Source organism: Mustela lutreola, chromosome 7 (assembly GCF_030435805.1).
Source record: "Mustela lutreola isolate mMusLut2 chromosome 7, mMusLut2.pri, whole genome shotgun sequence".
NCBI lineage: Eukaryota > Metazoa > Chordata > Mammalia > Carnivora > Mustelidae > Mustela > Mustela lutreola.
The window spans coordinates 68,321,455-68,346,666 of NC_081296.1; the positions used below are offsets into that span (position 1 = coordinate 68,321,455).

Here is a 25,212-nt window from a genome sequence, read left to right on the forward strand (position 1 = left end):
ACCCAACCACAGCACTACAGTGTCCTGAAAGTGAGGCGTGAGGGATATGCTGAGTTCTGGGGAACCTCCTCACTGGGGATCCTTCCTGCTTGCCCCTTCCCTCACTCTGTTGCCCTAGGCCCAGGGCAAGCCCCCAACTCCAGGGCATTTCCCAAAGCCTGGTACATGATCTCTCCTCACTGAAGAAGCCCAGCCACAGCCCACTCCATCCATCCAGGGTAACGCACGGAATAATCTAGGTCTTCAACCACTGTATTTCCTCATGGTCCAAAATGCTTCAAGAGCAGGGTCTCATTTCAGCTGAATGAAATCAAATTGAGTAGGAGGCTAAGAGGAGTTCCTTCCTCCCACTCCTTGCATGGCTTCTGACCCAGGTTAGAGCTGGTGCAGTGGTGAACTGAGGGAACATTCCAGAAGCAAGCACATCCTTACTGCCCACTGTGTGCCCCGCTCTGTGCTGTCTGCTCAGGGCAGGATCATCTGGAAGGAAACCACCAAAGATTTACAATCTAGTGAGAGGAGAAGAGGGAGCTGAACTCAAGGGTAAAGGGTCCAGCGTGGACTTTAAGCAGGGCGGGAGGGGAGAGGGGTCTCCATGGGGATGGTGTGAAGTGTGCTGGGAAAGTATGGAGTGCCAGTCCATGTGACCAAGGAAGGAATGCATCAGCCTCCCCTTTGCACCTAATACATCTCCAAATGAACACACGTTTGAAGCTTAAACAGTGTTCTTGGTACACAGCTGATGCTCCAAGCCAGGTCCCCTTTCTCACCTTGTCCCAGAGTCACTTAGTGGGGAAATTCTAAAGCTGCTGCTACAGAGCAGAAGGCACTGAGTTCCTTCCCACCCAGCTCCTCTCCCCCTGGATGCACAGGGAGCCCGAGATCTCCTCCAGAAACCCCAACCTGCATCCTGGGAGGCCTCTGCCTGTGGCAATGTCCAGGGCCTTCTTAATTGACTCCAATTGAATACTGCAACCAGGACCTGCCTCTCGCCAGCAGCCCTTGGCCTTGGGAAAGCCAGCACTGAAAAGCAGATTTGTCCAGTGGTTCAGCTGACATCCCTCCCTGGAGAAGCCCAAGAAGTCTGCAAGGATGAATTCCTCACCTTTCCTCTTTCAAGGGGCTTCTGGTGCCTGTCCCTCCCTTCCTATCCTGTCTATGACATCTGTCTCTCAGCCTCCTCATTCTCTCAGGAATTCATCTCCACGCACCTGGCTGGCCAGGGAGCTTTGGAAACACCCTTTTAAACAGCCATTCTCCTGCTCAAATGTATCCATTGCTTACCCAACCTTTGCCAACAAATTTTGGATTCCAGCACTTTCCTTAAATCAAGTAAAGCCGCCCAAACAGCCCTATACATATATATGGAATTTTAGAATATGATAAAGGAAGTCTTTCAAATAGGGGTGAAGGGATGGGCTATTCACTATTGGAAAAGCTAGCTTGCCACTGGAATAAAATACTTCAATCCCAACTTCATAATTACACAGAAACAAATTCCAGACAGATTAAATATCTAACCATTAAAATAAAACTACAGAAGATTTAAAATAAGATATTGGAGAATATTAATATAATACTGGGATGGAGAGAATCTCCTAAATCAGGTACAAAACCTAGAAGCCAATAAGGATATATTACCAGATTTGAATATAGAGAAACATAAAATTTCGGGAAAGCAAAAGGATGCTACAAGGACACTGTTATCTGCAAAATATATCCCAAATTTCTTCCTCTTGATAAACATCCATGGGTAACAAACTCACCCTTAAAAAAACACTGGTGGGGCGCCTGGGTGGCTCAGTGGGTTAAAGCCTCTGCCTTTGGCTCAGATCATGATCTCAGGGTCCTGGGATCGAGCCCCGCATTCGCATTCATTCGGGCTTCCTAGTCAGCAGGGAGCCTGCTTCTCTCCCTCCTTCTGATCTCTCTCTGTCAAATAAATAAACAAAAATCTAAAAAAAAAAAAAAATATACTGGTAAAGAGGAGAGTCTTGCCCTACCAGATTCTGAGTAAACTACAAAAGCACACTTAGACAAGCAGTATGTTGTTGGTGTAAGAACCGGACCAATGGGATGAAATAGAGGGCTAGGAGACACACCCTGTTAAGGGAAATTAATCAATGATAAAGTTGGCACAAGTCAATAGGGAAAGAACAGCTGTTTAACAGATGACGTGGACATGAGGGGCTCACTAAGTAGAACAAATTAAACAGCATCCCCACTTACTTCTATACTAAATAAAAGGGCTGTTAATGGGATCAACATCTGACATGGAAAACGACGAAGCTCATAGAAGACAATGTAGGAGAATCTTACCCGTGATCTGGGGATGAGAAGGATTTCTTAAACAGTACATTGAAACCATGAACCATAGGGCAAAAACATTTCTTTTTTTTTTTTTAATTTTTTTATTTTTTTAAGACTTTTTTTTTAAGATTTTATTTATTTGTCAGAGAGAGAGAGGGAGAGCGAGTGAGCACAGGCAGACAGAATGGCAGGCAGAGACAGAGGGAGAAGCAGGCTCCCTGCCGAGCAAGGAGCCCGATGTGGGACTCAATCCCAGGACGCGGGGATCATGACCTGAGCCGAAGGCAGCTGCCCAACCAACTGAGCCACCCACCCAACCAAGCCACCCAGGTGTCCCAGCAAAAACATTTCTTTTTTTTTTTTTCTTTTAAGATTTTATTTATTTATTTATTTGACAGAGAGAGATCACAGGTAGGCAGAGAGACTGGCAGAGAGAGAGAGAGAGAGAGAAACAGGCTCCCCGCTGAGCAGAGAGCCCGATGTGGGACTCGATCCCAGGACCCTGAGATCATGACCTGAGCCAAAGGCAGCGGCTTAACCCACTGAGCCACCCAGGCGCCCCAGCAAAAACATTTCTAAATGTCGTTACATAAGGGTTAAGGATTTCGGTAACTAAGATCACATACAAAAAAGTTGATAGATGGAAGAGAGAATGACGAAAGGTATTTATAATGCATCTGCAAATCACCAAAGCATTGACATCTGGCATACACAAAGAATTTTTATGTAGTCCACAAGTAAAAAGATGGCTGCACCAGCGCAAAAACGGACCAGAGATTGGAACCCGCAGTTTATATTGGAGGGAAACCCAAAAAGCTAACAGGCATTTGAGGAGATGCTTAGAATCATCTGCATTCAGGGAAGGGCACATTGAAACACCAATGAGATTTCACTGCAGCTATTCAGTCGGAAAACATGGAGAAGGCTGAGTAGTGGTTGCCTTTCCCGACGAGAGAATGGGGAAGGATATGTGGGTACAGGGAAATAACCGATCATAGGGGCAAGCATGGGGCTCATGGGACCAAAGAAGATCTGCTCCATGTCTTCGGTCCTCTGCACAAAGAGGAGATTTTTTTCCCTTTAGTTTTCCCCAGCTTCACGGCCACTGGTCTAGTGCCAGTCACCACCTCTACTCATCTCAACAACTGAGTTAGCCTGACTGGTCTCGATGCTTCCACTTTTGCCTTCCTACAAGCCATTCTCTGCTGAAGGCACAAGTGATCTCCTAAAAACATCAGCTACATTCTGTGACGGCCATGAGTAAAACCCTCCCAGCCCCTGGCTGCTCTCACGTCTTGCCATGGCCGTGAAAGGTCCAGGGTAGTCTGGCTGCTCACATCTGTTCTGCTCCCCCTGTCAAAAGCTACACCGGCCTTCCATGCCTGGAACATGGCAAGCTCTTTCCTACATCAGGGGTTCTGCACTTGCTGTTCCATAGCCTGATATCCTTTTTTTTTTTTTTTTTAAGATTTTATTTATTTATTTGACAGACAGTATTTATTTATTTATTTAAAGATTTTATTTATTTATTTGGTGTAGAGAGACAGAGAGAGAGAGAGAGAGACAGAGATCACAAGTAGTCAGAGAGACAGGCAGAGAGAGAGGGCAAAGCAGCCTCCCCATTGAGCAGAGAGCCTGATGCGGGGCTCGATCCCAGGACCCCGAATCATGACCTGAGCCGAAGGCAAAGGCTTAACCCACTGAGCCTGAGCCACTCAGGCGCCCCAGACAGTATTTATTTATAATTTTAAAAATATACATATTTATATATTATATATATAAATATATAACATATATAATATATATAATATATAATAATTTATATATTATATATATAAATATATATTAGAATAATATAAAATAATAGAATAATATAGAATAGAATATAGAATAATAGTAATAATAATATATAATATTATATTATAATAACTAATATTATAATATATTATATTTTATATATAACATATAAATATATAATAAAAATATAAAATATGAATAATACTAATATATTAACATTATTAATATATTATTAATATATTTATATTATTAATATTAATATATAATAATTATATAATAGATTGTATTATTGAATATTAAATTATATCATTAAATATTGATTTAATTTAAATTAATTTAAACATTAAATATTAATTTAATTAATTAAATTAAATTGATTTAAATATTAAATTATATTATTAAATAGATATTAAAAGATAATAGGTCATATATTATATAATATATTAATATAATATATTAATACTAATAATAATATCAATAATATTATAATTGTTGATGATTATTATTTTTATATGTAATCATTAATTATTATTAATAATATAATATTATATATTAATTATAAGACTAATAATATATTAATATTAATATATTATATTGATATAGTATATAATATATGACCTGTTGTCTTTTAATATTTATTTATTTATTTAATATAATTTAATATTTAATAATATAATATAATATTTATCAATATAAAATAATATAATAATATTTAATATTATATTAATATTAATATAATTATATTATATAATAATATGGTATTTAATATTTAATAATATAATTTTATATTTGATATTTAAATTACTATGAATATTAATATAAATATATATTATATTAGTATTAATAACACTTATATATAATATTAATATGTTATATAATATATAACATATTATATCAATAGTAATATAAATATTATATAATATTAATATATAATATTAATATTTATATATTAATATAGAATATATAATAATAGTTAATATTATAATGTAGAATAATATAGAATAATAGAATAATATAGAATGATATAATATATAATATATATAAAATAAAAATATATATAATATATATTATATATAATTTATTTATAATTTATTTATTTGACAGACAGACATAGGTGGAGAGATGGGCAGAGAGAGAGAGAGGTGGAAGCAGCCTCCCTGCTGAGCGAGAGTCGGATGCGGGGCTCAGTCCTAGGACCCTGGGATCATGGGTCCTAGGATCATGATCTGAGCCGAAGGCAAAGGCTTTAACCCACTGAGCCACCCAGGTGCCCCCCTAGCCTGATATCCTTGACCCTGACTCTATGTGTTGCTGTTCCTTCTCATGGTCACGGATCTGCTCAAATGTCCTTTTCTCTAGCAACTCTTGCCTGACCACTCTCCAGAACATGTATACCTCTGGCCCAGCGACTTGCTTCTGGGTCACTCTGCTTATTTGATCTGATTTAATGTATCGTATCTTGGATTATCTTTTTCATTGATTCTTTTTGACTCTTTCTATCAGACTATAACCTTTTATAGGGCAAAGATATTGCTTGTCTTGTTCATCAGCTGGAAACGCCGAACCCCACTAGTAGAGGAAATGTTTTGAATGTTAGGACACATTCACACACCTGGAATATTACACAGATGTCAATACAAATCAAGTGGCTAACATTTACTAAATGTATACAAAGCAACAAAGACTATGATACATATTTCATATTACCTGCGAGATAGTGTTATCTCACTATATTGAAACATGGAGTAATAAGTAATTAGCTAAGGGTCACCATGGTAAGTGACAGGTTTGAGAAGCAAGTCAGTCTGGCTCTAACAACACACACATGAGGAGATACGTGTTAATATGTTGAGATGTATCAGAATCTCTGGCCTACAAGCTAGACGTGACTCCATTTCATGATGGGAGATACAAAGTAAGCATAAACAGGACAAGAAAGGACCTTCATCCCAGTGTAGGTAATATTCTTAGTGCAGTCAATAGATCTGGCTCACAAGTATTTCCCATTCTTCCTCTTTTGGTTTTCTTTCAAATATTATTTATTTATTTGACAGAGAGAGAGAGAGCACAAGCAGGGGGAGTAGCAGGCAGAGGGAGAGGGAGAAGCAGGCTCCCTTTTGATCAGGGAGCCCGATGTGGGACTCAATCCCAGGATCCCAGGGATCATGACCTGAGCCAAAGGCAGGCATCTAACTAACTGTGCCACCCAGGCATCCCCGTCCTTCCTCTTTACAACACGATGTGTAAGGCCCAGCTGAGCACTTTGCATTCTCAAAGCGCCTGTGTCCACAGCTCAGCATTTTTCCATCCTGTGAAGTTCCTGCTCCTAACAGTTGTGGTCTCTGGTTGCAACTAGAAGATAGGTTTTATTTTCCGGCTCCTGACTCTCTCTCTCATACAGCGAGACTGCCTGGAGCCTTTTGTACACTGCCATTTACTCTTTGTCACCAGTTCCTTCTGTGAAGATGACATTGCCATTGTCTCAAACCTGACTGAATATGACAGAGTTGGTCTAGACGTCAAAGTTTCATAGACCTGGATTTGAACACAGCTTCTGCTATCTATTAGCAGCATGAACTTGGGTGAATTTATCCCTATATACTTGAGTTTCCATGAAATGGAAAGCATAATGATTTCTACCTCATGGGGCGGTTATGGAGACTGAAGGAAATAAAGCGGTTAGCACACAGCAGACGGTTGGTTAGTCAGTGATGCTTTCACCACAGAGGTGTGAGGCACAGTAATACCAGAGACACCAAGACATCATCCCTGCCCAAGGAGCTCCTTTCTATTTGGGTGAGTTGGAAAGGTCACATAAGTGGTCTTAGGATTCTCCTGTCAGGTATGAGGAGAGGCGTGAAAATATGCCACTCAGAAAGCATGGCCGCCCAGGGCGGGGAAGGTTGGAAGAGGTTGCCAGGCACAGGAAGACCTCGCACTTGCCTCAGAAGGAAGGGTAGGGACCTGATGAATAAAGCAGGAAGGGACATCTGTGTCAGGCAAGCCAGCATGAGGAAAGGTATGAAGGCTCAGAAAAGAGACAAAAGAAAGTCTTGAATATCAAGTATAAGAATCATGGTCTTTTGTTGGCAGTGTAAAATTCAGGGAAAGTTTCTGAGTGGAGAATGTTTGAGAAAGATAGAAGCCGTTCCTCCCCCATCCCCGTGCAACAGCGACCAGCAGCACTTTGTGGTCTTTAGTGCTAGAAGGCAGGCTGGCCTCCTTTATCAGCCCAGTGTGGCCCCAGCGGCAAGCCATTGTCTAAGAGAGGCCCCAGCCTCCTCAGGATTCTCTAGCTGCCACTGGGGAAGGATAAAGATCTGCTTATCTGTGGAGAAGGGGGTGGACTCTAGAGCAGGCCTGAAAGCTGCAGGGGAAGATGGTGGTGGTGGTGGTGGTAAGGCTTGGGGGACAGTGGGGAAGGGTGTTGCAAATTCTATTCATTTCTTCATTTTGCCTTCAGTCAACCCTGCCAGGCCAGAGCATAGTCCAGTCTGTCTGTGGTTAGGTAGAAGTTAAGTCTACATAGGCATGATACTGCCTTTCCCTATGGCTGCTTTACAGGGGTGAGAGGGCCTGGATAGAGACAGAGGCCACGTCAGGCAAAAGCCAACTGGCCACAGAGCCCAGGTGGGATCAGGTACCTCCAACAGATGACATTACATTGGAAGAGAACATTTGCTCCTCACAAGGCTCTGATTCTGGAGAAAGGGATCCTGAACAGACACTGCTTGCCAGTGAGGGACTCTCTGGGAATTATCCTCTTCTGAGGATCAAAGATTTACCAAGGGGTTTAAAAAAAAAAAAAAAAAAAAAGATGATCAAAACCATAATGAAATATCACCTCATACCTATCAGTTGGGTTGTTGCCAAAAAGACAGGAGATAACAAGTGTTGGCAAGGATGTGGAAAGAAGGGAACCCTCATACATTGCTGGTGGGAATGTAAACTGCTGCAGCCACTGGGGAAAACAGGGAGGAGGTTCCTCAAACACTTAAAAGTAAAATTACCGTATGATCCAGTAATACCACTACTGAGTATTTATCTAAAGAAAATGAAGAGACTAGTCAGAAGGAATACATACACCCCTGTGTTCAGGGCAGTGTTATTGACAATAGTCAAGATATGGAATCAACCTCAGGGTCTATCCATAGATGAATGGATAAAGAGGTGCCATATATCTTCCCTCACCCTTCCCTTTGCCCTTCCCATCCCACAGGCCGCCCCTGCTAGGCCTGAGGGAACCTACAGGACAGATGTGGAGGGAGCTCCTGGCTTCTCCCACAGAAGGGTGACAGCAGGCCCTCACTTCTTGGTCTAAAGCCGGCTGACCAAGCATCCCCCAAACTCTTTTTTTTTTTAATTTTTATTTATTTATTTATTTATTTGACAGAGAGGTCACAAGTAGACAGAGAAGCAAGCAGAGAGAGAGGGGGAAGCAGGCTCCCTGCTGAGCAGAGAGCCTGATGGAGGGCTCGATCCCAGGACCCTGGGATCATGACCTGAGCCAAAAGCAGAGGCTTAACCCACTGAGCCACCCAGGCTCCCCCCCAAACTCTTCTAAGTCTCTTGAAATCAGCTTCTCAGTTGGGGAAACTGGGGGGACCCCCAAACCCCACAGGAAGAGGATCTGGTGGGGAGTCTTCTAGCAAGCTCAGCCCTGGGGTAATGTGTCATGGTGGAGTTTGTACTGGCGCCATTAAGAACTGTATCCAGTCTATAGCGTTCACTGGTTCTCTTTTTTCTTTTTTAAAAGATTTTATTTACCTATTTCAGAGGCAGAGGGAGAGAGAGAATCTCAAGCAGACTCCCTGCTGAACACAGAGCCTGATGGAGGGCCCGATCTCACGACTCTGAGAGCATAACCTGAGCCGAAATCAAGACTCAGACACTCAGCCGACTGAGACACCCAGGCGCCCTTGGCTAGAGCCTGAATTTGGCTCTAGCCAAGTTCTAGCAGAGGAATATAATTCCCCCACTGGTTCCTTCTGGATCAAGCCCCTGAGCCAAGGGTCTGCAGCCCCTTCCTGAGAATGCTCCCCACCACATCTCAGAGCAGAGGAGAGGAAGCCACACAGTACTGGCCTGTGAGGGTCTATGAGCAGAAGATGCCTTCATACCAAATTTGATAAGGCCCAGCAGAGTTGAAGCACGCCTTGGCTCCTTATCGATTTCAAGGTCAGTGTCCATTCGTGTTCAGGAAAGCCCTGTGTGTGCTGGGCAGAGCCCTGGGGCTGAAAGCCAAGAGCTGTGGCCTGCAGGTCCAGCCCTGCAGGATTATATGAAACAAATGGCTTCCTCTCTCTGGGCCTCACTTTCATCTTCTGTACAATGGGTGGCTGGACAGGGTGAGTCCTGCATTCCCGCAAGGGAACCTTCATCTCAGGTGAGTCTGGGATGCAGCCATGGCAAGACCACAGAACTGGGAAGCCTTGGAGTCCTTGGCTGCTGCTAACTTCAGGGGTCTGTCCTGCCCTGCGGCCCACTGAGGCCTCACTGTGCTTGGGCCTCAGCACAGAATCAGAATGAGGGACTCTTAGGGTCATTCTGAATAAAATAGGACAGTCACCACACTGTGAAAATGGTGAGTTTGATGCCAGAAAGGAGGAACAGCCAAGGATACGGTCAGGGAAGAGCTAAAAGTGACTAAAAATAGGTTGACATTTGGTGAGGGGGATGGGAGGCCTGATGAGGAGGGCACTTGGGGTGAGTGAAACAGCCTTGGGGCTGTTCTCAGCAGGATCCAGGGCTGGTGGCTTCTCTTACCAACTCCTTCTCCCAGCTGCATGTGTGTGTGTGTGTGGTGGGGGAGTTGCGGGGAGGGGTGTGCACTTGCGGTGCGTACACATGTGCTCTTTCTTGTTGTGGGGGGTGACCCTGAGCCCTTGCTGGAGAACAAACTCCTGTTGCACTGAACTGGATCAGCCCCTGGGGGTCCTAGAACACAACCCTAAAGTCCCATTTCCAGCCATCCCCATGAGCCTCAGCCCTCTTGCTCTGCCAGACTCAGGGTTTATGTGAGCCTTGTGGCTCCTTTAGGCAAAATATCCTGAGGATTTTTTTAGTGCTGTTTGGTTGATGTTGATGTCATGACCAGAATTTGAGTTAAAGGATTTACTCTGAGGATGTGGTGAGTGGCACCGGTGACAGACACAGAATTGCATGTATTCAAGGCTTCTGGGAGGCCCTCTCCCACCTGGTGGCTTGCCCTCCTCTGCCCCACCCCCACCTTGCCCCACCCCCTTACAAGTGCTGGCGGGTTGGTGGCAGGTGGGCTTCAGGACCCTGGGCCTGGAGAGCAGAGGGGTGCTGCTGGGAAGATGTATGGGGCCGAAGGGCATTCTTGGCGGTGGGGTGGGTGGGGCGGGCCTTGGGGCTGACTCTGGAGTTGGGGCGCTAGAATCTAGGCTGTGCCTGGACAAGCCTGAAGATGGGGGTGTTCCAAGGAGAGCAGGCAGAAGGGGCCCTTGCATCTGTGAGGAGCAGAGAAGGGTGGGAGCCCTCTCCCTGCCTGCCCCAAGCCTTCCAGTAGAGCCACCTCCTGCTGCTAGCTGGGTCTTTCAGCTCTGTCCAGAGCAGGCCCTGCATCCCAAGTGCGTGGGAGCTGGCAGTCTTGTAGCCATCTCCTGCCAAGTGCAGGTGATACCTCCCTCCTCCCTCTGTGTACATGCCTTTCTAGGCGTGTGGTGGGAAGGAGTAGGGGGTGCCAGTCCTCTTTCTGGTGATGCACTGAGATGCCTAAATTATAACCATTACCGCTAATTCTGTTTCTGTACCTTCGCTTGCTAACCCATGAGGAGATGGAAAAATACCAGTAGACTTTCTATAGGCACTCTGTAACCACACAACCCCCGCCCAGAATTGAACCTAGCAGAGTGGCCACTCCCGGACCCCCACCCGGCTCTGGGCTGAGAGATAACAGTCATCTGGCCGCAGAGAAACCCCCACCCAGAATAGGACGTGACAGAATGATTGCTCCCCCACCCAGCTCTGGGTGCAAGAGATAATAACCATCTGGCACCCCGTGGCTTGACAGGGAGACCCCGGCCAATCCTGAAGTGACACATACCCTAGCGGTGCCAACCAAGCAGTCTGAAGAATGATAGCCCTTTGACCTAACCAATAATCTGTTCCCAGCCTTTTCCCGCTCTGTAGCGTGCCAGTCATATTATAGAGTTCCTTATTGATTTTCCCACGGTATGTGGCGATTTGTTACAAGATACTATGATGTATGCTAAGTCCCTGCCTCCCCAAAAATAGTGTATAAAAAGTGTTGTGATCCTGAGCTCGGGACCTCTTGGCGTCACCGGCAACGAGTGCATGGAGGTCCGGGTTCGAACTCGTAATAAACGACCCTTGCTGTTTGGCTTTGACTCTGGACTCTGGTGGTCGTCTTTGGGGGGTTTCAGAATGTGGGCATAACAGCACATCCTTGGAGAGAAGGACTCTGGGTTCCAGGAGTGCAGACCAGGCCCCTGTTGTACGTGGCTTGGAGCCCTGAGCTCCCGTCTGCTGCAAACAATAACTAAAGGCTCATTTAGGGTGGCCAGATGACCCGGTTGGCCAAGGCATGAGGGGTTTCCTGGGACAAGGGGCGTTCAGTGCTAAAACCAGAATGCTGGGCAAACTAGGATGATTGGTTACATTATTTCTAACTTTTCTTGGAAAGAAATTATTTTTCAAGATTTTTTTCACTTGAGAAAGAGAGAGCAGGGGGGGACACAGGGAGAGGGAGGGAGAAACCTCAGCAGATTCCTCACTGAGCTCTGAGCCTGACGCGTGGCTTACTGTGGGGCTGGATCCCACTATCATGAGATCATGACTTGAGCTGAAACCAGGATCCCTGAAGATCAACGACGGCACCACTGAGGGGCCCCTGGACAGTAGACAAACTTGGCATGCCAGACCTGCAATTTGTAATTATTCATATTTATAAGTATTTATAATTACTCTTAAGTTTTATAGTTATTTGAGATTAAATAATTTGATTGTATATTGGCTTTATTTTGGAGTATATAAGCAAAATCTATATGGAAAAATTTCATATATTCAATATATTAAAGCCAGTTCTGAGGTTAAGAGATGATTGAGTCTGTGTGTGAGATCCTGGTATATGGACATAATGACCCCCCAAATCCCTTTCCCCTTCTTCTGATAAAAGCACTTTTGGGGCTATCCATTAGGGAGATGGAGGGGAGGCCTATCCAGGGTTATATCCTCTTCTGACTCCTGCACTGAGTCCCTTGTGCCTTTAGATTAGGGAAACAATATCTCCTCCAGGACACATCTAAGGTGGGAGGTACCTGTCTGTGCTTTTATCTTCAGGGGTATCTTTCAGGGATACTGGGGCAAGAGCTCTTCCAAGTTCTTTCCTCTGCTCCCATCCCTCCCCTTGTTTCAAGGATCTGGTGAAGTCTCTTTTTGGTCCTTGAGTCTGGAAGTCAACCCTATCATACATCTACCTCCCACTCACATACCTTTTGCCTTTGTGACATCACCACATACCTTTTGCCTTTGTGACATCACTGCATAGGGAAAGCCTTTCCTAGTCACAGGAGGACCAACCATTGCCTTTCTTATTCCATTTCTACATCAGGTAACTAGGTAAACTAGGATAAAGAGAGAGCATTGGTTACTATCCCTGCCTAGAGCAGGAGTAGAGGAGGCTCGCTCTGTCTGCGGGCTGGGAGTGGAAAGAGGCAGCCATCCCTTCCCAGTGAGTAAGGCTGAGTGGACGGAAGGGAAAGGCAGGCAGGATGGGGCAGGCCCAGAGATCAGGCATAGGAAGAAGCAGATGGCAGAAAGACCACAGGAAATGGAAATCATATCTTAAGAATTCACAAATGAGCTCAATACTTGACCTTCAGGATGACCTTTTAATCCCAAACCATCCAGCTGGGAGAAGATGGGAGGAAGGAGGGAGAAACTGCTTTCCTGCCCACGAAAATGAGCCTCTCCTCTCGGCAAAGCACATCTTCCCTGGCTTAGCTTCTAATTTGAATTTCTCCTTTTAAAAAAGTATGAGCAATTTTATGACATACGAAATGTATAGAGAATAATAAATATCCATAAATCCACTACTCAGAGTGAAAAATAGAACAGTGGTAACAGAGTTAAGTCCTCTTGTGTGCCACTTGAATGGTCATTTCCCCTCTCTCCTGGGCATAGCCACAATCCTGGGTTTCTAGCCATCATTCCGAGGCATCTTTTTCATTCTTTTTCTAAATATGTCCGTGTTTCTGAGCTCCATTTTGTATCACATTACATGTTTTAAACTTTATATAAGCAATATCACATAATGAATATGTATTCTGTAGCAAACTTGGTTACTAGATATTATGTTTATAGAATTTGCTTATTTATGTTGCTAAGTATAGATCTGTCTCATTCGTTTTCATAGCTGTAAAGCAGACCACAATTTATCTACATATTTTTGTGTGATGGCCATTTAAGTTGTGTCTAAGTTTTTATAATTACTATATTTCATCAATTCTAAGGCTTACATTTTTTCACATTTAAAAATCTCTGAATTAAGAGATACTTATTAAAACCAATGATGTGTTATACTTTAATGGGCAATGTTTTCCCTTAGTGAATGATGCACCTTAGATTCAATAAAGTACATAGTAGCACTAACCCTACTGTGAATTTTCCCGTAGGTGTTGTGTTTCTTTAGTGTATATATTCCCCTGGAAGTAGAAATTGCTGGGTTATAATGTACATTACTACCAATTTTACTAGATATTGCCAGTTGTTCCCCAAAATATTTTTACCAATTTATACTCCCATCACCATTGAAGAGGGCTCCCATTGAGGTATACCCAGGAGTACTGGCTGACTTTCTGAGTTTTGCTAATCCAGTGGTATGAAATGGTATCTCATTGTGGTTTAATGTATATATCCCTGATTATACAGTAATCGTGAGTATCTTTTCAAGATCATTTACTTCCTCCCACCTATATTCTTAGGACTCAGTATACCTGTCTCAGTCCTTCTTTATCACAGTCAAACCAACGGCCAGCAATATTTAACAGCATACAGTAGGAATTATCAGAAGTTATAAAACTATGCATGCCCAAGTAATTCTACTCTTGGAAACTCAAACTGAGAGAAAAAAAAATTTTTTTAAATTTACAAATTAAAAAATAAGCAAGAATCTTAAATATTCCTATAAAAATCATAACCACCAGAGAAAATGAGATCACATACACAATAGCAATAAAAATATAGTAGGTAGGGGCGCCTGGGTGGCTCAGTGGGTTAAAGCCTCTGCCTTCGGCTCAGGTCATGATCTCAGGGTCCTGAGATCAAGCCCTGCATTGGGCTTCCTGCTTGGTGGGGAGCCTGCATCTCCCCCACCTTCCCCCCAACCTCTACCTGTCTCTCTGCCTACTTGTGACCTCTGCTGTCAAATAAATAAATAAAAATCTTAAAAAGATATATATAGTAGGTAAATCTGGGGGCAAATAAATAAGAAATTTACCTGTGAAAATGATGGCATTACAAATTAATAGGGGAAAGATGGATTTTTTTATATTATGTTGGAAAAAAGTGCTTTTCTAAAAAGATTTTATTTATTCATCCGACAGAGAGAGACACAGTGAAAGAGGGAACACAAGCAGGGGGAGTAGGAGAGGGAGAAGCAGGCTTCTCACAGAGCAGGGAGCTCAATGCAGGGCTCTATCCCAGGCCCTAGGGTCACAACCCGAGCTGAAGGCAGACACCTAACAACTGAACCACCCAGGTGCCCCAGAAAAAAAAAAAATTTTTTTTAAAGATTTTATTTATTTGAGAGAGAGAAAGAGAGAGCACAAGAAGAAGGAAGGGGTAAAGGGGGAGAGAGAAGCAGACTTGGGGCAAATACTAGGACCCTGGGATCACAACCTGAGCCGAAGGCAAACACCTAACCAAGAGAGCCACCCAGGCGCGCTAGTATTATGTTGGAAAATTAAGTAGTTTCTGAAAAAAGTAACAACCTTGCCATATGGATAAAGAATAAACTGGATCCATACCTTACTCTTTCCAAAATGAAGTAAAACCCAATTAGTTATTGTTTTATCATCATTATTGAGGAAATGAGATCCAAAACTGCGATGCAATGAAGAAAATAAATTGATAATTCTGACTCTGGACACAATAAACTTCTCTGTGTCAAGACAAACACAGACAGTACTAAAAGGCTCATATGCAAAAATATTCGTCAAATGTAGGACTAAGGGCTAATTTTCTCAGTAAACAAAAAGCTCTTTCAAATAAATACTAACAAGCAAACAATTCAGTAGAAAAATTGACAAAAGATACACACGGGTAGTTATGCCTACGTCAGCGTCTCCCCAACTATGGTCAATGCTGGAGTTACCTAGAGATCATTAAACAAGTATTGATGCCCGGCTCCTGGATATTCTGATGTACTTGGTGTGACAAGTGACCTGGACCCTGGGATTTTTAAAACTTCCCTGGTGATTCTAACGTTCAACAAAGTCGGGATCATTGGAATGTGCAATAAACCTGTAAGAGATTATCACGAATAACGAGGATGTAAATTGAAACAACAAAGTGATGTCACTTTTCAACTATCAGATTGGCAAGGATGAGAAGTTGATAAGGCTGCACATTGGTCAGGGTGTGGGGGAGACTCTACGAGACTTTGTTGATAAAATGTAAATCAGCGCAAACTTTTTGGAGGGCCATTTGGTAATCTTTATTAATATTTAAAATTTGCATGAACTTATATCCAGCAATTCTATTTCTAGGAATTGATTATACAGAAACTCTTGTACAAAACCTCAGAGATATTCAATGTAGCATTATTCCGGTAACTGCCTTTCATTTTTGTTGTTGGTTGTTAGGTTAACATTCAATGTTGAGCTCATATTGTAAAACTTTTCTACTTATCAGCAAATAGTAATCGTTTTTCTTTGCCATTAGAAAAAAAAAGATTTTGAAAAATGGCGACAATTATCATCTCATCATCTAAGCGTGGTCATACCCATCAATTTTTCATGTTGTATTACCTCAAAGCCCAGAAAACATGTCATTAATATCCAAATTACAATTCGCCAAGTTAAACTGAGATTTATTGTAACCTTAGCCAAATCCCAAGATAATAAAAATTTTCATCCAGTATCACAGTTGGGTTAAGTATTAGAGGGTAGAAGTGGTAGGAGTCGTTGGAAGACTAGCCCTATGTATTATCGCATAAATCAGCAAGGGCCTTCATTTTAATGGGCCAGCTGATCATAAATGATGTGCTTAAGGCAGTACAAATGCATCAACTCCTCAAAATCTTTGCTGAACTTGGCATTCAGCATTTAAGGTATATGTTCCCCAATAGTAAGTTGTAATGTTTTTATAAACCCCTTTGTGTCCATTGTACTTGTTACAGTAATTACAGAGTTAAATATAATGAAACTAATAAAAAAAAAATCCACATTATAATGATTCCTCTCTCCTCCTTGCCAAATTGGCAGAGATTTCAGTATTTCCCCAAGATTTTTCTCCAAGCAATTCTGAGAATTTCTGGGCTGTTGTCTGTGTCCATGAGGCAGCTTGTTGTTTAGTTTAACATGTTTTTGTGAACTTAACAAGGGTTATGGTTTGGAAGTTGCTGATGGACAGAGATAGCAATCATTCCCGTCTTAATATAGCCATGGCTTTTGGGTCGAAGGTGTTGCTGAGGACAACTGGGTTAACGCTCTCTTTTAGGAATCCTGTAGATTTATGTAGGAGCAGAGAAGCCACCTGGTGGAAAAAGGAGTTTAGGACCCTGACCCTTTCCCACTGGCATTCAAATTACTGACATGTCTATAATGAACTGAAGAGACCTCAAAAGACCAATTGAGGTCATAGGGCAGGGAAGGACACTGGGAGTCCCAAGAAGGAAACGCCCCTAGAGAGGAGAGAAGGTTGGACTGGTGTCTGGAATTCAGTATTGGGGCTTAGCTTATTGGAATCTAAGCCTCGGGAATGATGTTGAAAGTTCTTTTATCAACTTGCTGCCATGGGCGGGGTGTGGGGACTGATTCTGTGTTTGGGGGGGTTGAGAGAACCTTATCATTACCAAGTGCTTGTTAATAACCTGATAACTTTTCTAGGGGATTCTCCTCATTAATTCTGAGCAGGCAAGTCCATTCCTTCGCCTGGGCAAGTCAGCAGAGATACCTCTGCAGAGAAGTCTAGAGTCAGCAAAAAAGTGATACGGGAACCCCCTCATGGACAAGGACAACAGCCTGGGAATTCTCTGAATTGCTTGGAGAGAAATCTTGGGGAAATACTGAAATCTCTGCCAACTCGGCAAAGAGGAGAGAGGAATCATTGTAATTTGGATATTTGTTTTCTGGGCTTTGAGGTAATACAGCATCAAACATTGACAGATATGATCACACTTAGATGGTAAGATGATAATTGTCACCATTTTTTAAAATATATTTTTTCTAATGGCAAAGGAAAACGATTACTATTTGCTGAAAAGTTTTACAATATGAGCTCAATATTGCATGCGTATGTAAATAAAACTGATTTCTAAGTATCTATGTGCCTAGAAAAAAGAACTGAAAAGAACTGTCTTAAGGGTTCAAGAAGTTATCTCTAGATGATGAGATTATTGGGAATGTTTATTTTCTTTATTAAACTTAAAAAATTTTTTCTAGTACCTATCCTGAACATATCTTACCATGTTCTTGACAGAAAACCAATTTTTTTAAAAAAGTAGTAGTACTGGGGCGCCTGGGCGGCTCTGTCGGTTAAGCATCTATCTTCAGCTCTGGTCATGATCCCAGGGTGCTGGGATGGAGCCCTGCATTAGGCTCCCTGCTCAGCAGGGAATTTGCCTCTCCTTCTGCTACTCTCTCCCTCCCCTCTACCCCCAGTCAAATAAATAAATAAAATTTTTTAAAAGTAGGATTACTATACCTTAAATAAAGTGATTGTGTATTAAATAACTTATATGTTATGTAAATAAGGAGACAAGGGAAGGAAAATTACTGGATTTCAAGCTTACTCTGTGCTGTCACCATACTGGATATTTACATATGTTAATTGTAAAAAGTATGCAGGTGTATTCTCTTAGGCCTGTTCTCTGAGAGGAGCAGGAAGCATTGAGTAAGGACAAGGTCAGGGACAGATTTTTCCTCAAGTGCTCAGAGGCCCTCTCCTTCTCCCACCTAGCAGCTGGCCTACCGTTCACCATCTGGATCCTCCTCTTTCCCCCAGCTGGAACATCCCCAAGGGGACAAAGCAGGGAGCAAACCCAAGGCTCACTGAAAACTTGACTGGGATGCAAAGCAGAGCCCAGGACAGTGGGGTCCTGGCACTGCCAAACACGGAAACTAACTCAGGGTATGTAAAGGGCTGTCAAGTACAGAAAAGGGTTAGACTGATGCTGTGTCACACCTGGCAGTGGAAATGGGCCTTTGTGGGTGGATAGGTTTGACCTCAGGGTGAGAAAGAACTTGGTCACAGGGGAGGTATGAAATTTCCATTGCTGGAATTATGCAAGGGGTACCTGCCTGGGAGCACAAAAGAGAGTCCTCTACTATGCCAGAGATGGTTCTAGAATCTGGGACATCTGCTTCCCTTTTGATAGTCTATTACTCCCTATCCAGACACACCCTTGATCCTGGGACTATTCACTAACTAACCCCCTCTACCCCTTCTACTGCTTGAAGTGTCTACAGGAGAGGCCTTCTGAAGGTCAGACCAACAACCCTTGTCGCCAAACACGTAAGCAGCTCCCGTGATGGGAATTTCACCGTGCAGGGAGGAGAGGATGGGACAGAGCCAGACTGGCCTGATCAGCGAGATATTATGAGACACCGGGCCTTTGGGCCCCCGTAAGTCAGACTCTGCAGATGGCCATCTGCCCTGTCTTTCTTAGACCCAGCCCTGGAATGCGCCTCCCAGGGCAACTCTGACAGACATCTGGAACCTTTTTCGTCCTGCATGGCTCTCACCTGTCCTCTGACGCACCATCATAACGTGACACATAAGTGGCAGGTACTTATGGGGACTTCCAGTGCAGAGATGGAAGATACCGAAAACAAAACAAAACAGAGAAACAGCAACCACCACAAACCCAAGAGGCCACCAACAAAACACAACAACAACAAAATTTCACACACCAGCTGGAGACAACACCCCCACAGACAAATGTAGAGGGAAAAATAAGAGTTTTGGAGTCCATGAGGCCTGAATAAACACCTGGCCTGTGACACTTACTAGCTGGGTAGCACTAGGCGATTACTTTCTCTCTCTGAGACTCATTTTTCTAATCTATAAAATGGGATTAATAGTATCTATTTCATAGGATTATTGTAAAGATACACACACACACACACACACATGATGGGCATGCAGAGTCTAGCATAGAATAAATCTTAATATATGGTAGCTATTTCTATTTTTAATGTTTCTGCTATGAGACAAATAAATTGGGAAGGACTAACTAAAGGCAAAGAACCTAAAAGTCAGTTTGAGGAAGAGAAGTGAAGGAAAGCTTTGTTCGCTGATGGCAATGACAGTGAGCACTTGTTCGTGCTAGATGCTATGCTATACTGTATGTTCTGGGTGTCAAGTCAGATGTGGCACCTGCCCTTGTGCAGTGGTGAAATCCAGTTGCTGGGCAACATACAAATAAATGAAAAGCAATTTATAATAATAAATTCTGACCTGTCTGATCAAGGAAAAGCACAGGGTGCTATTAAAGACCCTAGCAGAGGATACCAGATTTCGCCCAGGGGAGGAGTCAGGGATGAGCTCTTGGAAGCAGCCTTTAAACTAAATGTAAAGAAAGATCTGAGGTAGCCCCCACATGGACTGCAGGTTCGGCATGTACAAGGTGCCGAGCAGTGGTCGAAGCTGGTGCATTTAGGAGATGAACGTGTGTGTCTGGGCCATCGTAAGTAGGGAGTGACGAAGTGAGAAATGCCTGGGAATGTGGGCAGTTGGCCAAATCACATGAGGCCTTGAAGACTTGGCAAGGATCTGGTATTTTATCCTATGGGATTGGATGCCATGGGCAGATGTGAAACGGAGAAGTGATGTGAACAAGGTCACTGGCTGCCGTGAGTGGAATGGAGGAGACAAGGCTGGAGGTAGGAAGGTGAGTTGCAGTGGGTCAGATGGGAAATGATGAATTGGGCCAGGCTGAGAGGCAGAGATGGAAAGAAGAGGTGGGATTTGAGAGGGACTTCGGGACAGACCCTACGCAGGAGGAAGGTGGGTTAGATATAAAGGGTGGGTAAAGGACACGGAGTGGCTTCAGTCACCTGGCGGGGAAAGGTGTAACCATAGGGGAGGTCCTGAATGGAAGTCCACCAAGTCGCAAAGTGGAGGGCAGGCGGGGAGAGACTGAGGAACTGAGCCTTGAGCCGGGCCTGGAAGGAAAAGTAGGAGGATGGAAGGGCTTTCCAGGAGGGGAAGTAGCAGAATCCAGAAGAAGTGGGAAGGAGCTTGCCTCATGCCAGGTGGGCAGCACCGCGTGAGGGAAGGAGTGAGGGAGTGAGCAAGCCTTACTGAGCCATAGGGTGTGTGACATGAGTAGGGGAGCAAGGGTGGGGCCTGATTTGGCCAGGTCTCTGCAGCCGCCAGGAGGCATCAGCTTTGATGTCGCAGATAGTGGGCGCTCTTACCAGCAGCCAGCCTGCCAGTGGCCCGTCTCTCAACATCCCAGGTCCGTGCCAGACAAGACATGAGTGAGTGGCACAAAGTTTGTGCTTTTTACTGACAACCCGATCCAATGATAGTATGGGGTGTTTACAGAGCAAGTCTCTGGCTCCTGAGGCCCAGACTTGTATTTTCAACTGCCCATCTGACACCTATCTCTACTTGGGTATATATCCGGCATCTCAGATTTAAAATGTCCAAGACAGACACCTCCAGTGCCCTCCACCCTGGTCCTATTTCTACCTGGGTGCTCCCCAGCAGAGTACGGACACTCACCCCTCCACTTATTAAGGCAAAACTGAGGAGGCATCACTGATGTCTCATTTCACATCCAAGCGAGAGTCAGTCCTGTAAGTCCCACCTCCAGAAAAATTCAGAATCTGTCCACATCTATTGTCCACCATGACCACTCCAGTCGAGCCCCAGCTGTGTCCTAAACTACAGCAGACACCTTCTCAATTGGCTGGCTGTTTCCTCTCTTGTCTGCCAGGCAGCCCTTTCTCCACAGATCAGCCAAAGTGATCTGTGCGAAACACAAATCAGATAAAGCCGCCCCTCCAATGAAAACCCTCTGGGCCCCCCCACTGCTTCAGAACAACATGGAAACCACCTCTGTGACATCCAAGCCAGCATAAGGCTCTGACCTCATCTTCCACCACAGATTTCTTCCTCTCTTTCCCTGCTCTCTTCTCCCCAAACACACTGGTTTTCTGTTTCCAGAACAGATCAATCTTGTACCTGCCTCAGGGCCTTTGCACGTACAATTTGCTCTCTCTTTGGAACATTTTCCCATTAGTCTTCTCATGGTTCAGGTCTTGGTTCAAGTGTTACCATCCTACTGATGTTCCTCCCCTGCTGCTCTCCCTCATTATCACCTATTTTGTTCTTTAACCTGTGACACAGAAATAGCTATCTATTTGCTTATTTTCTGTCTCCCCCCATTAAAATATAAGTTGGAAGAGAGCTGCTTCTTGCCTGACCTGCTCAGTGCTCTATATCCCTCTCCTAGAACAACACTAGGAACACAGTGGGAGCTCAATAAATATTTGTTCAACCAATGAATAAATGCTTTGCATGTGGTTCCTGGTCTTCTTGAGATGAGAGATAAGTGACGACCTACAGGAAGAGTTACCCAAGAATGCAATGGAGGAAATGGTGACTCTGAAAACTGATTTGCAATTTATCTGATAAAATGATTTTTGCTGAAGTATTGCTGGATGACAATATACTTCCCAGTGATGCTGGCCTCTAAGAGGGCTCTAGAAAGACAAAGACACGGTCCACGTGGTGGTCTTCCCAGGACCAAAACAGAGGGCAGATGAGGAGCTGTTTGAAGATTGGAGGTGGTTTCTTGTGGTTCCCTCTAAATTTGTCATGTAAGTGATCAAGGACTTCTCCATCACCAAATGCACATACATCCTCCCCAGTCATATGTGACCCCTCCCCAAGACATACACTCCCTAACATTAAACCTCCCCTTGCGGAGCTGTGTTTCTTCTTATCTTGTTCAGATATTTCAGAAGGACTTAGGAAATGACCGACTGACCAGTTTGAGGAATTCCACTGAAGTTTGCAAAAACAAAGCACCTATAAAAACTCTAGTATTTCACCATAAATCTTCATAAATTAGAGTAAAGGCCAACCATAGAATAGGATTTATCCACTGAAGTGACAATTGTGAAATTTAAGGACCAACTTAGAAAATATTTATGACTATAATTTTAGGTTTTCCCCTGGTATAAATATTATAAGCACCACTATGTCAAAGTTATCTAAGAAGAAAAAAGATGAAAAGGGACAGTTACTGTATTAAGGGATTATGATGGATTTTTCCTTTATGTTTCCAAACATTTTCTGAAATGATTATACACACACACACATGAAAATATTAAGATTAAATACAATGTCTTTGTGTAGTTGCCTCTTTCTCAACCATGCAGCCTCATTCCTGAACCACGTCAAGCGTGGGGATGACACAGGCATAAATAAGGGAGGAAAGAATCATAAAATCAATAATGGTCAACATTGCTCCAATTTCATATGCTCCAAGCATCTGCTAAGCACACGCTATTTACTACTCATAATTTTTTCCCCTTAGGTGAAGAAACTCAAGTCTTAAGAGGTTAAGAAGCTGGTCTAAGGTCACAGGGCTGGCAAAGGACAGAGAAAGGTATCAAACCCTAGTGTGATTCCACAACCTATGCCCTCTGCACCTCACCAGTGAGGACAACACTCTTACAGATACTGAACCATTATGTTTTAAAGGCCGGCTGCTTCTAAGTGTGAGTCAGGAGGTTTCTGATACCAGGGGAGGCAGGGGCTGACCTCTCTGTCAGGGCAAGAGCTGAGTGTGTCTCCTCCCACGGCAGCATATTAAGAGCAGGAGTCACCTATCAGATGACAGAGACTTCTGGAAAGAAGATAGAGTCAGGAAGAGGGGAAGAAAGCCTGCTCACTGAGGAGGGCAGGGGAGGATTATAGGATGGGTGGGAAGAGTGTGGGGCCGGGAGATTGAGGAAAGCCCTGGAATGGACCCTTGGCCACTCTTCACTTGTGTCTCTGACAGAAGTCACTGGGCAGGGGTCCTAGTGATTCTGTAGGGCAGTCATCCTGGTCAAGAGGTAGAGTGGTTTCCTTGAGAGGCTTGGTCACCCCCTTCCCCAGTAGCCCTCACTGCCTGTGTTATGGATGCTGGTTAACCACTGCAGCTATGAAATGGGGCCCATGGGGGCCAGGCAAGGGGACCTTATGGTCAAGGCCCAGGATCTACCCACCAACCCTGGAGCCAGACAGAAGGTGAGGCAGGGACAGAGGGGTCCATAGGAAGCCAAGGGACCATGGCCAGTGCTCCCTGTGAGCAAGGCTCAGGCCCACAGAAGGAAGAGGCTTTCCCCTGCAGAGCTCAGCCTGGCACCACTGATGAGACAGTGGCTGTCAGAAGAACACAGGAACATTGCCTCCTCTCCAGCTGCTGGGTGCCTCCAAGAAGCTCACACACGCAGGCAGACTGGGAGTTGGTGGGCAGATCTGGACCCACTGATAACTACCTAAAGACACTGTTCGATTTTTTTTAGTCCACTAAATTACCAATGGCATTTGGTTATTCAAGGTTTTCTCTTCACTGACCAATGGGGAGGGGGGTTCCTGAGGGAGGCCGATTTAGCGCACCCCCCCCCCCCAACATTTACGTCCCCGCCCTGCCACTTCTATTGCCCGGTTTGAGTGCCTGCCACGTGCCACACACCCCACGACCTCCGCATCCCCTCTCCTCAGTATCAGAGTAATAGAAATGCCCTCCAGCCCAGGTCTCCCGTGGACTAGCCGGGGGACCAGAGCCTTCTGAGCCTCAGCCTTCTCAAACAGAAATTCTGATCCCTCTGGCCGCAGAGTGTCCGGCACTTAGAATGCCCTCAGTAACAGCTGTCACCGGGTCAAGGAGGCAGGAAAGGACAGGTGAGGGGGGGTGAGGGTGAAGACATTCCTCTGGGCAGGAAAGGAATGAACAAAAACTCAACCTCTTAACTCCACCGTGATGCGGGTGATCTCGTTCAGGGTCAGCAAAGTGGGGGTAAAATTTACGGGGTAGGAGCCCTGTCCCCAGGAATGCAGACATACCTGAGCACCCCAGAGGGCCATGGGAAGCAGAGGTGGGTGACGAGGAACTTTCCAGGTCCCGTGGATGCTCTAACTCATTGACCTTTCTTTCTGACCTGCTGTCTTCTTCATTCTCTTACAGGTTCTAGAGGGTCATTCCGGGCGCGTCCCCCTCTCTGGGCCTCAGGATGGACTGTGTGGAGCTGGGGTTGGTTGTTCACACTGAGGCGTCTGGACATCCTCAGGAAATGTCAAGGGAGTTTTGCGAAAATGTGGAACAATGCCATTGGACTCCTCGGGAAGATAAATGAGCCTGATGAATTATTACGGAGGTGAAAGATGTCAGGGCTGAGTTGAAGGAATCCCACGTCTCTGTGAATATTCAAACAATCTGGACCTATTTTGGTGGAGAGAATGTTCGTGTGTTGTGTGAAAGGAAAGCAGGGAGCTAGGATGACGCTTTTGGTCAGGGGAGGCCTGCCTTTCCGAGCTGGATGCAGGCTCAGAGATGGCTGCTCCCGGCTCAGCAGCTATTTTTAAACTTGTGAAACCCAGCCTGTCAGTGGGTGGAACAGGGCTGGAGGTGAGGTGACTGAGGCTGTCCTGGTTCCTGAGGGAGGAGGAGCCACTCTCTGGCTCTTAGCTGACACCCCCACATCGCTCCATTGAGCCCCCAAAATAAATACCTGGCATGGTGTTCAGGGCCGACGGAAGGGGCCCCAAGGCCAGAAGAGAATTTAAAAATTCACTCTGTATCTCATCTGAGCTCTTCCGTTGGTTTAATACATGCGGTGTCTGGCAACTGAGAGAGAATGCATCATAGCTCCGTAACCGCTAACCTAAAGACAA

The 25,212-nt window shown here is 44.4% G+C and overlaps 1 protein-coding gene and 1 long non-coding RNA gene across 2 annotated transcripts in view; one reads left to right on the forward strand and one right to left on the reverse strand.

Annotated features, from left to right (window-relative positions):
* PLA2G4E (phospholipase A2 group IVE) overlaps positions 1–24,795 on the reverse strand; it is a 62,619-nt gene extending 37,824 nt beyond the window's left edge. Inside the window, exon 1 of the mRNA XM_059181255.1 lies at positions 24,385–24,795. Within this exon, the coding sequence (XP_059037238.1) occupies positions 24,385–24,405 (21 nt within the window). The 5' untranslated portion in view covers positions 24,406–24,795. The remainder of the gene's footprint in view (positions 1–24,384) is intronic.
* Positions 18,288–19,368, forward strand: LOC131836159 (uncharacterized). Its single transcript, XR_009355524.1, has 3 exons — positions 18,288–18,444; positions 18,774–18,828; positions 18,983–19,368. It is a non-coding gene; the product is annotated as an uncharacterized LOC131836159 (long non-coding RNA).
* Positions 24,796–25,212: the final 417 nt, after the last annotated feature.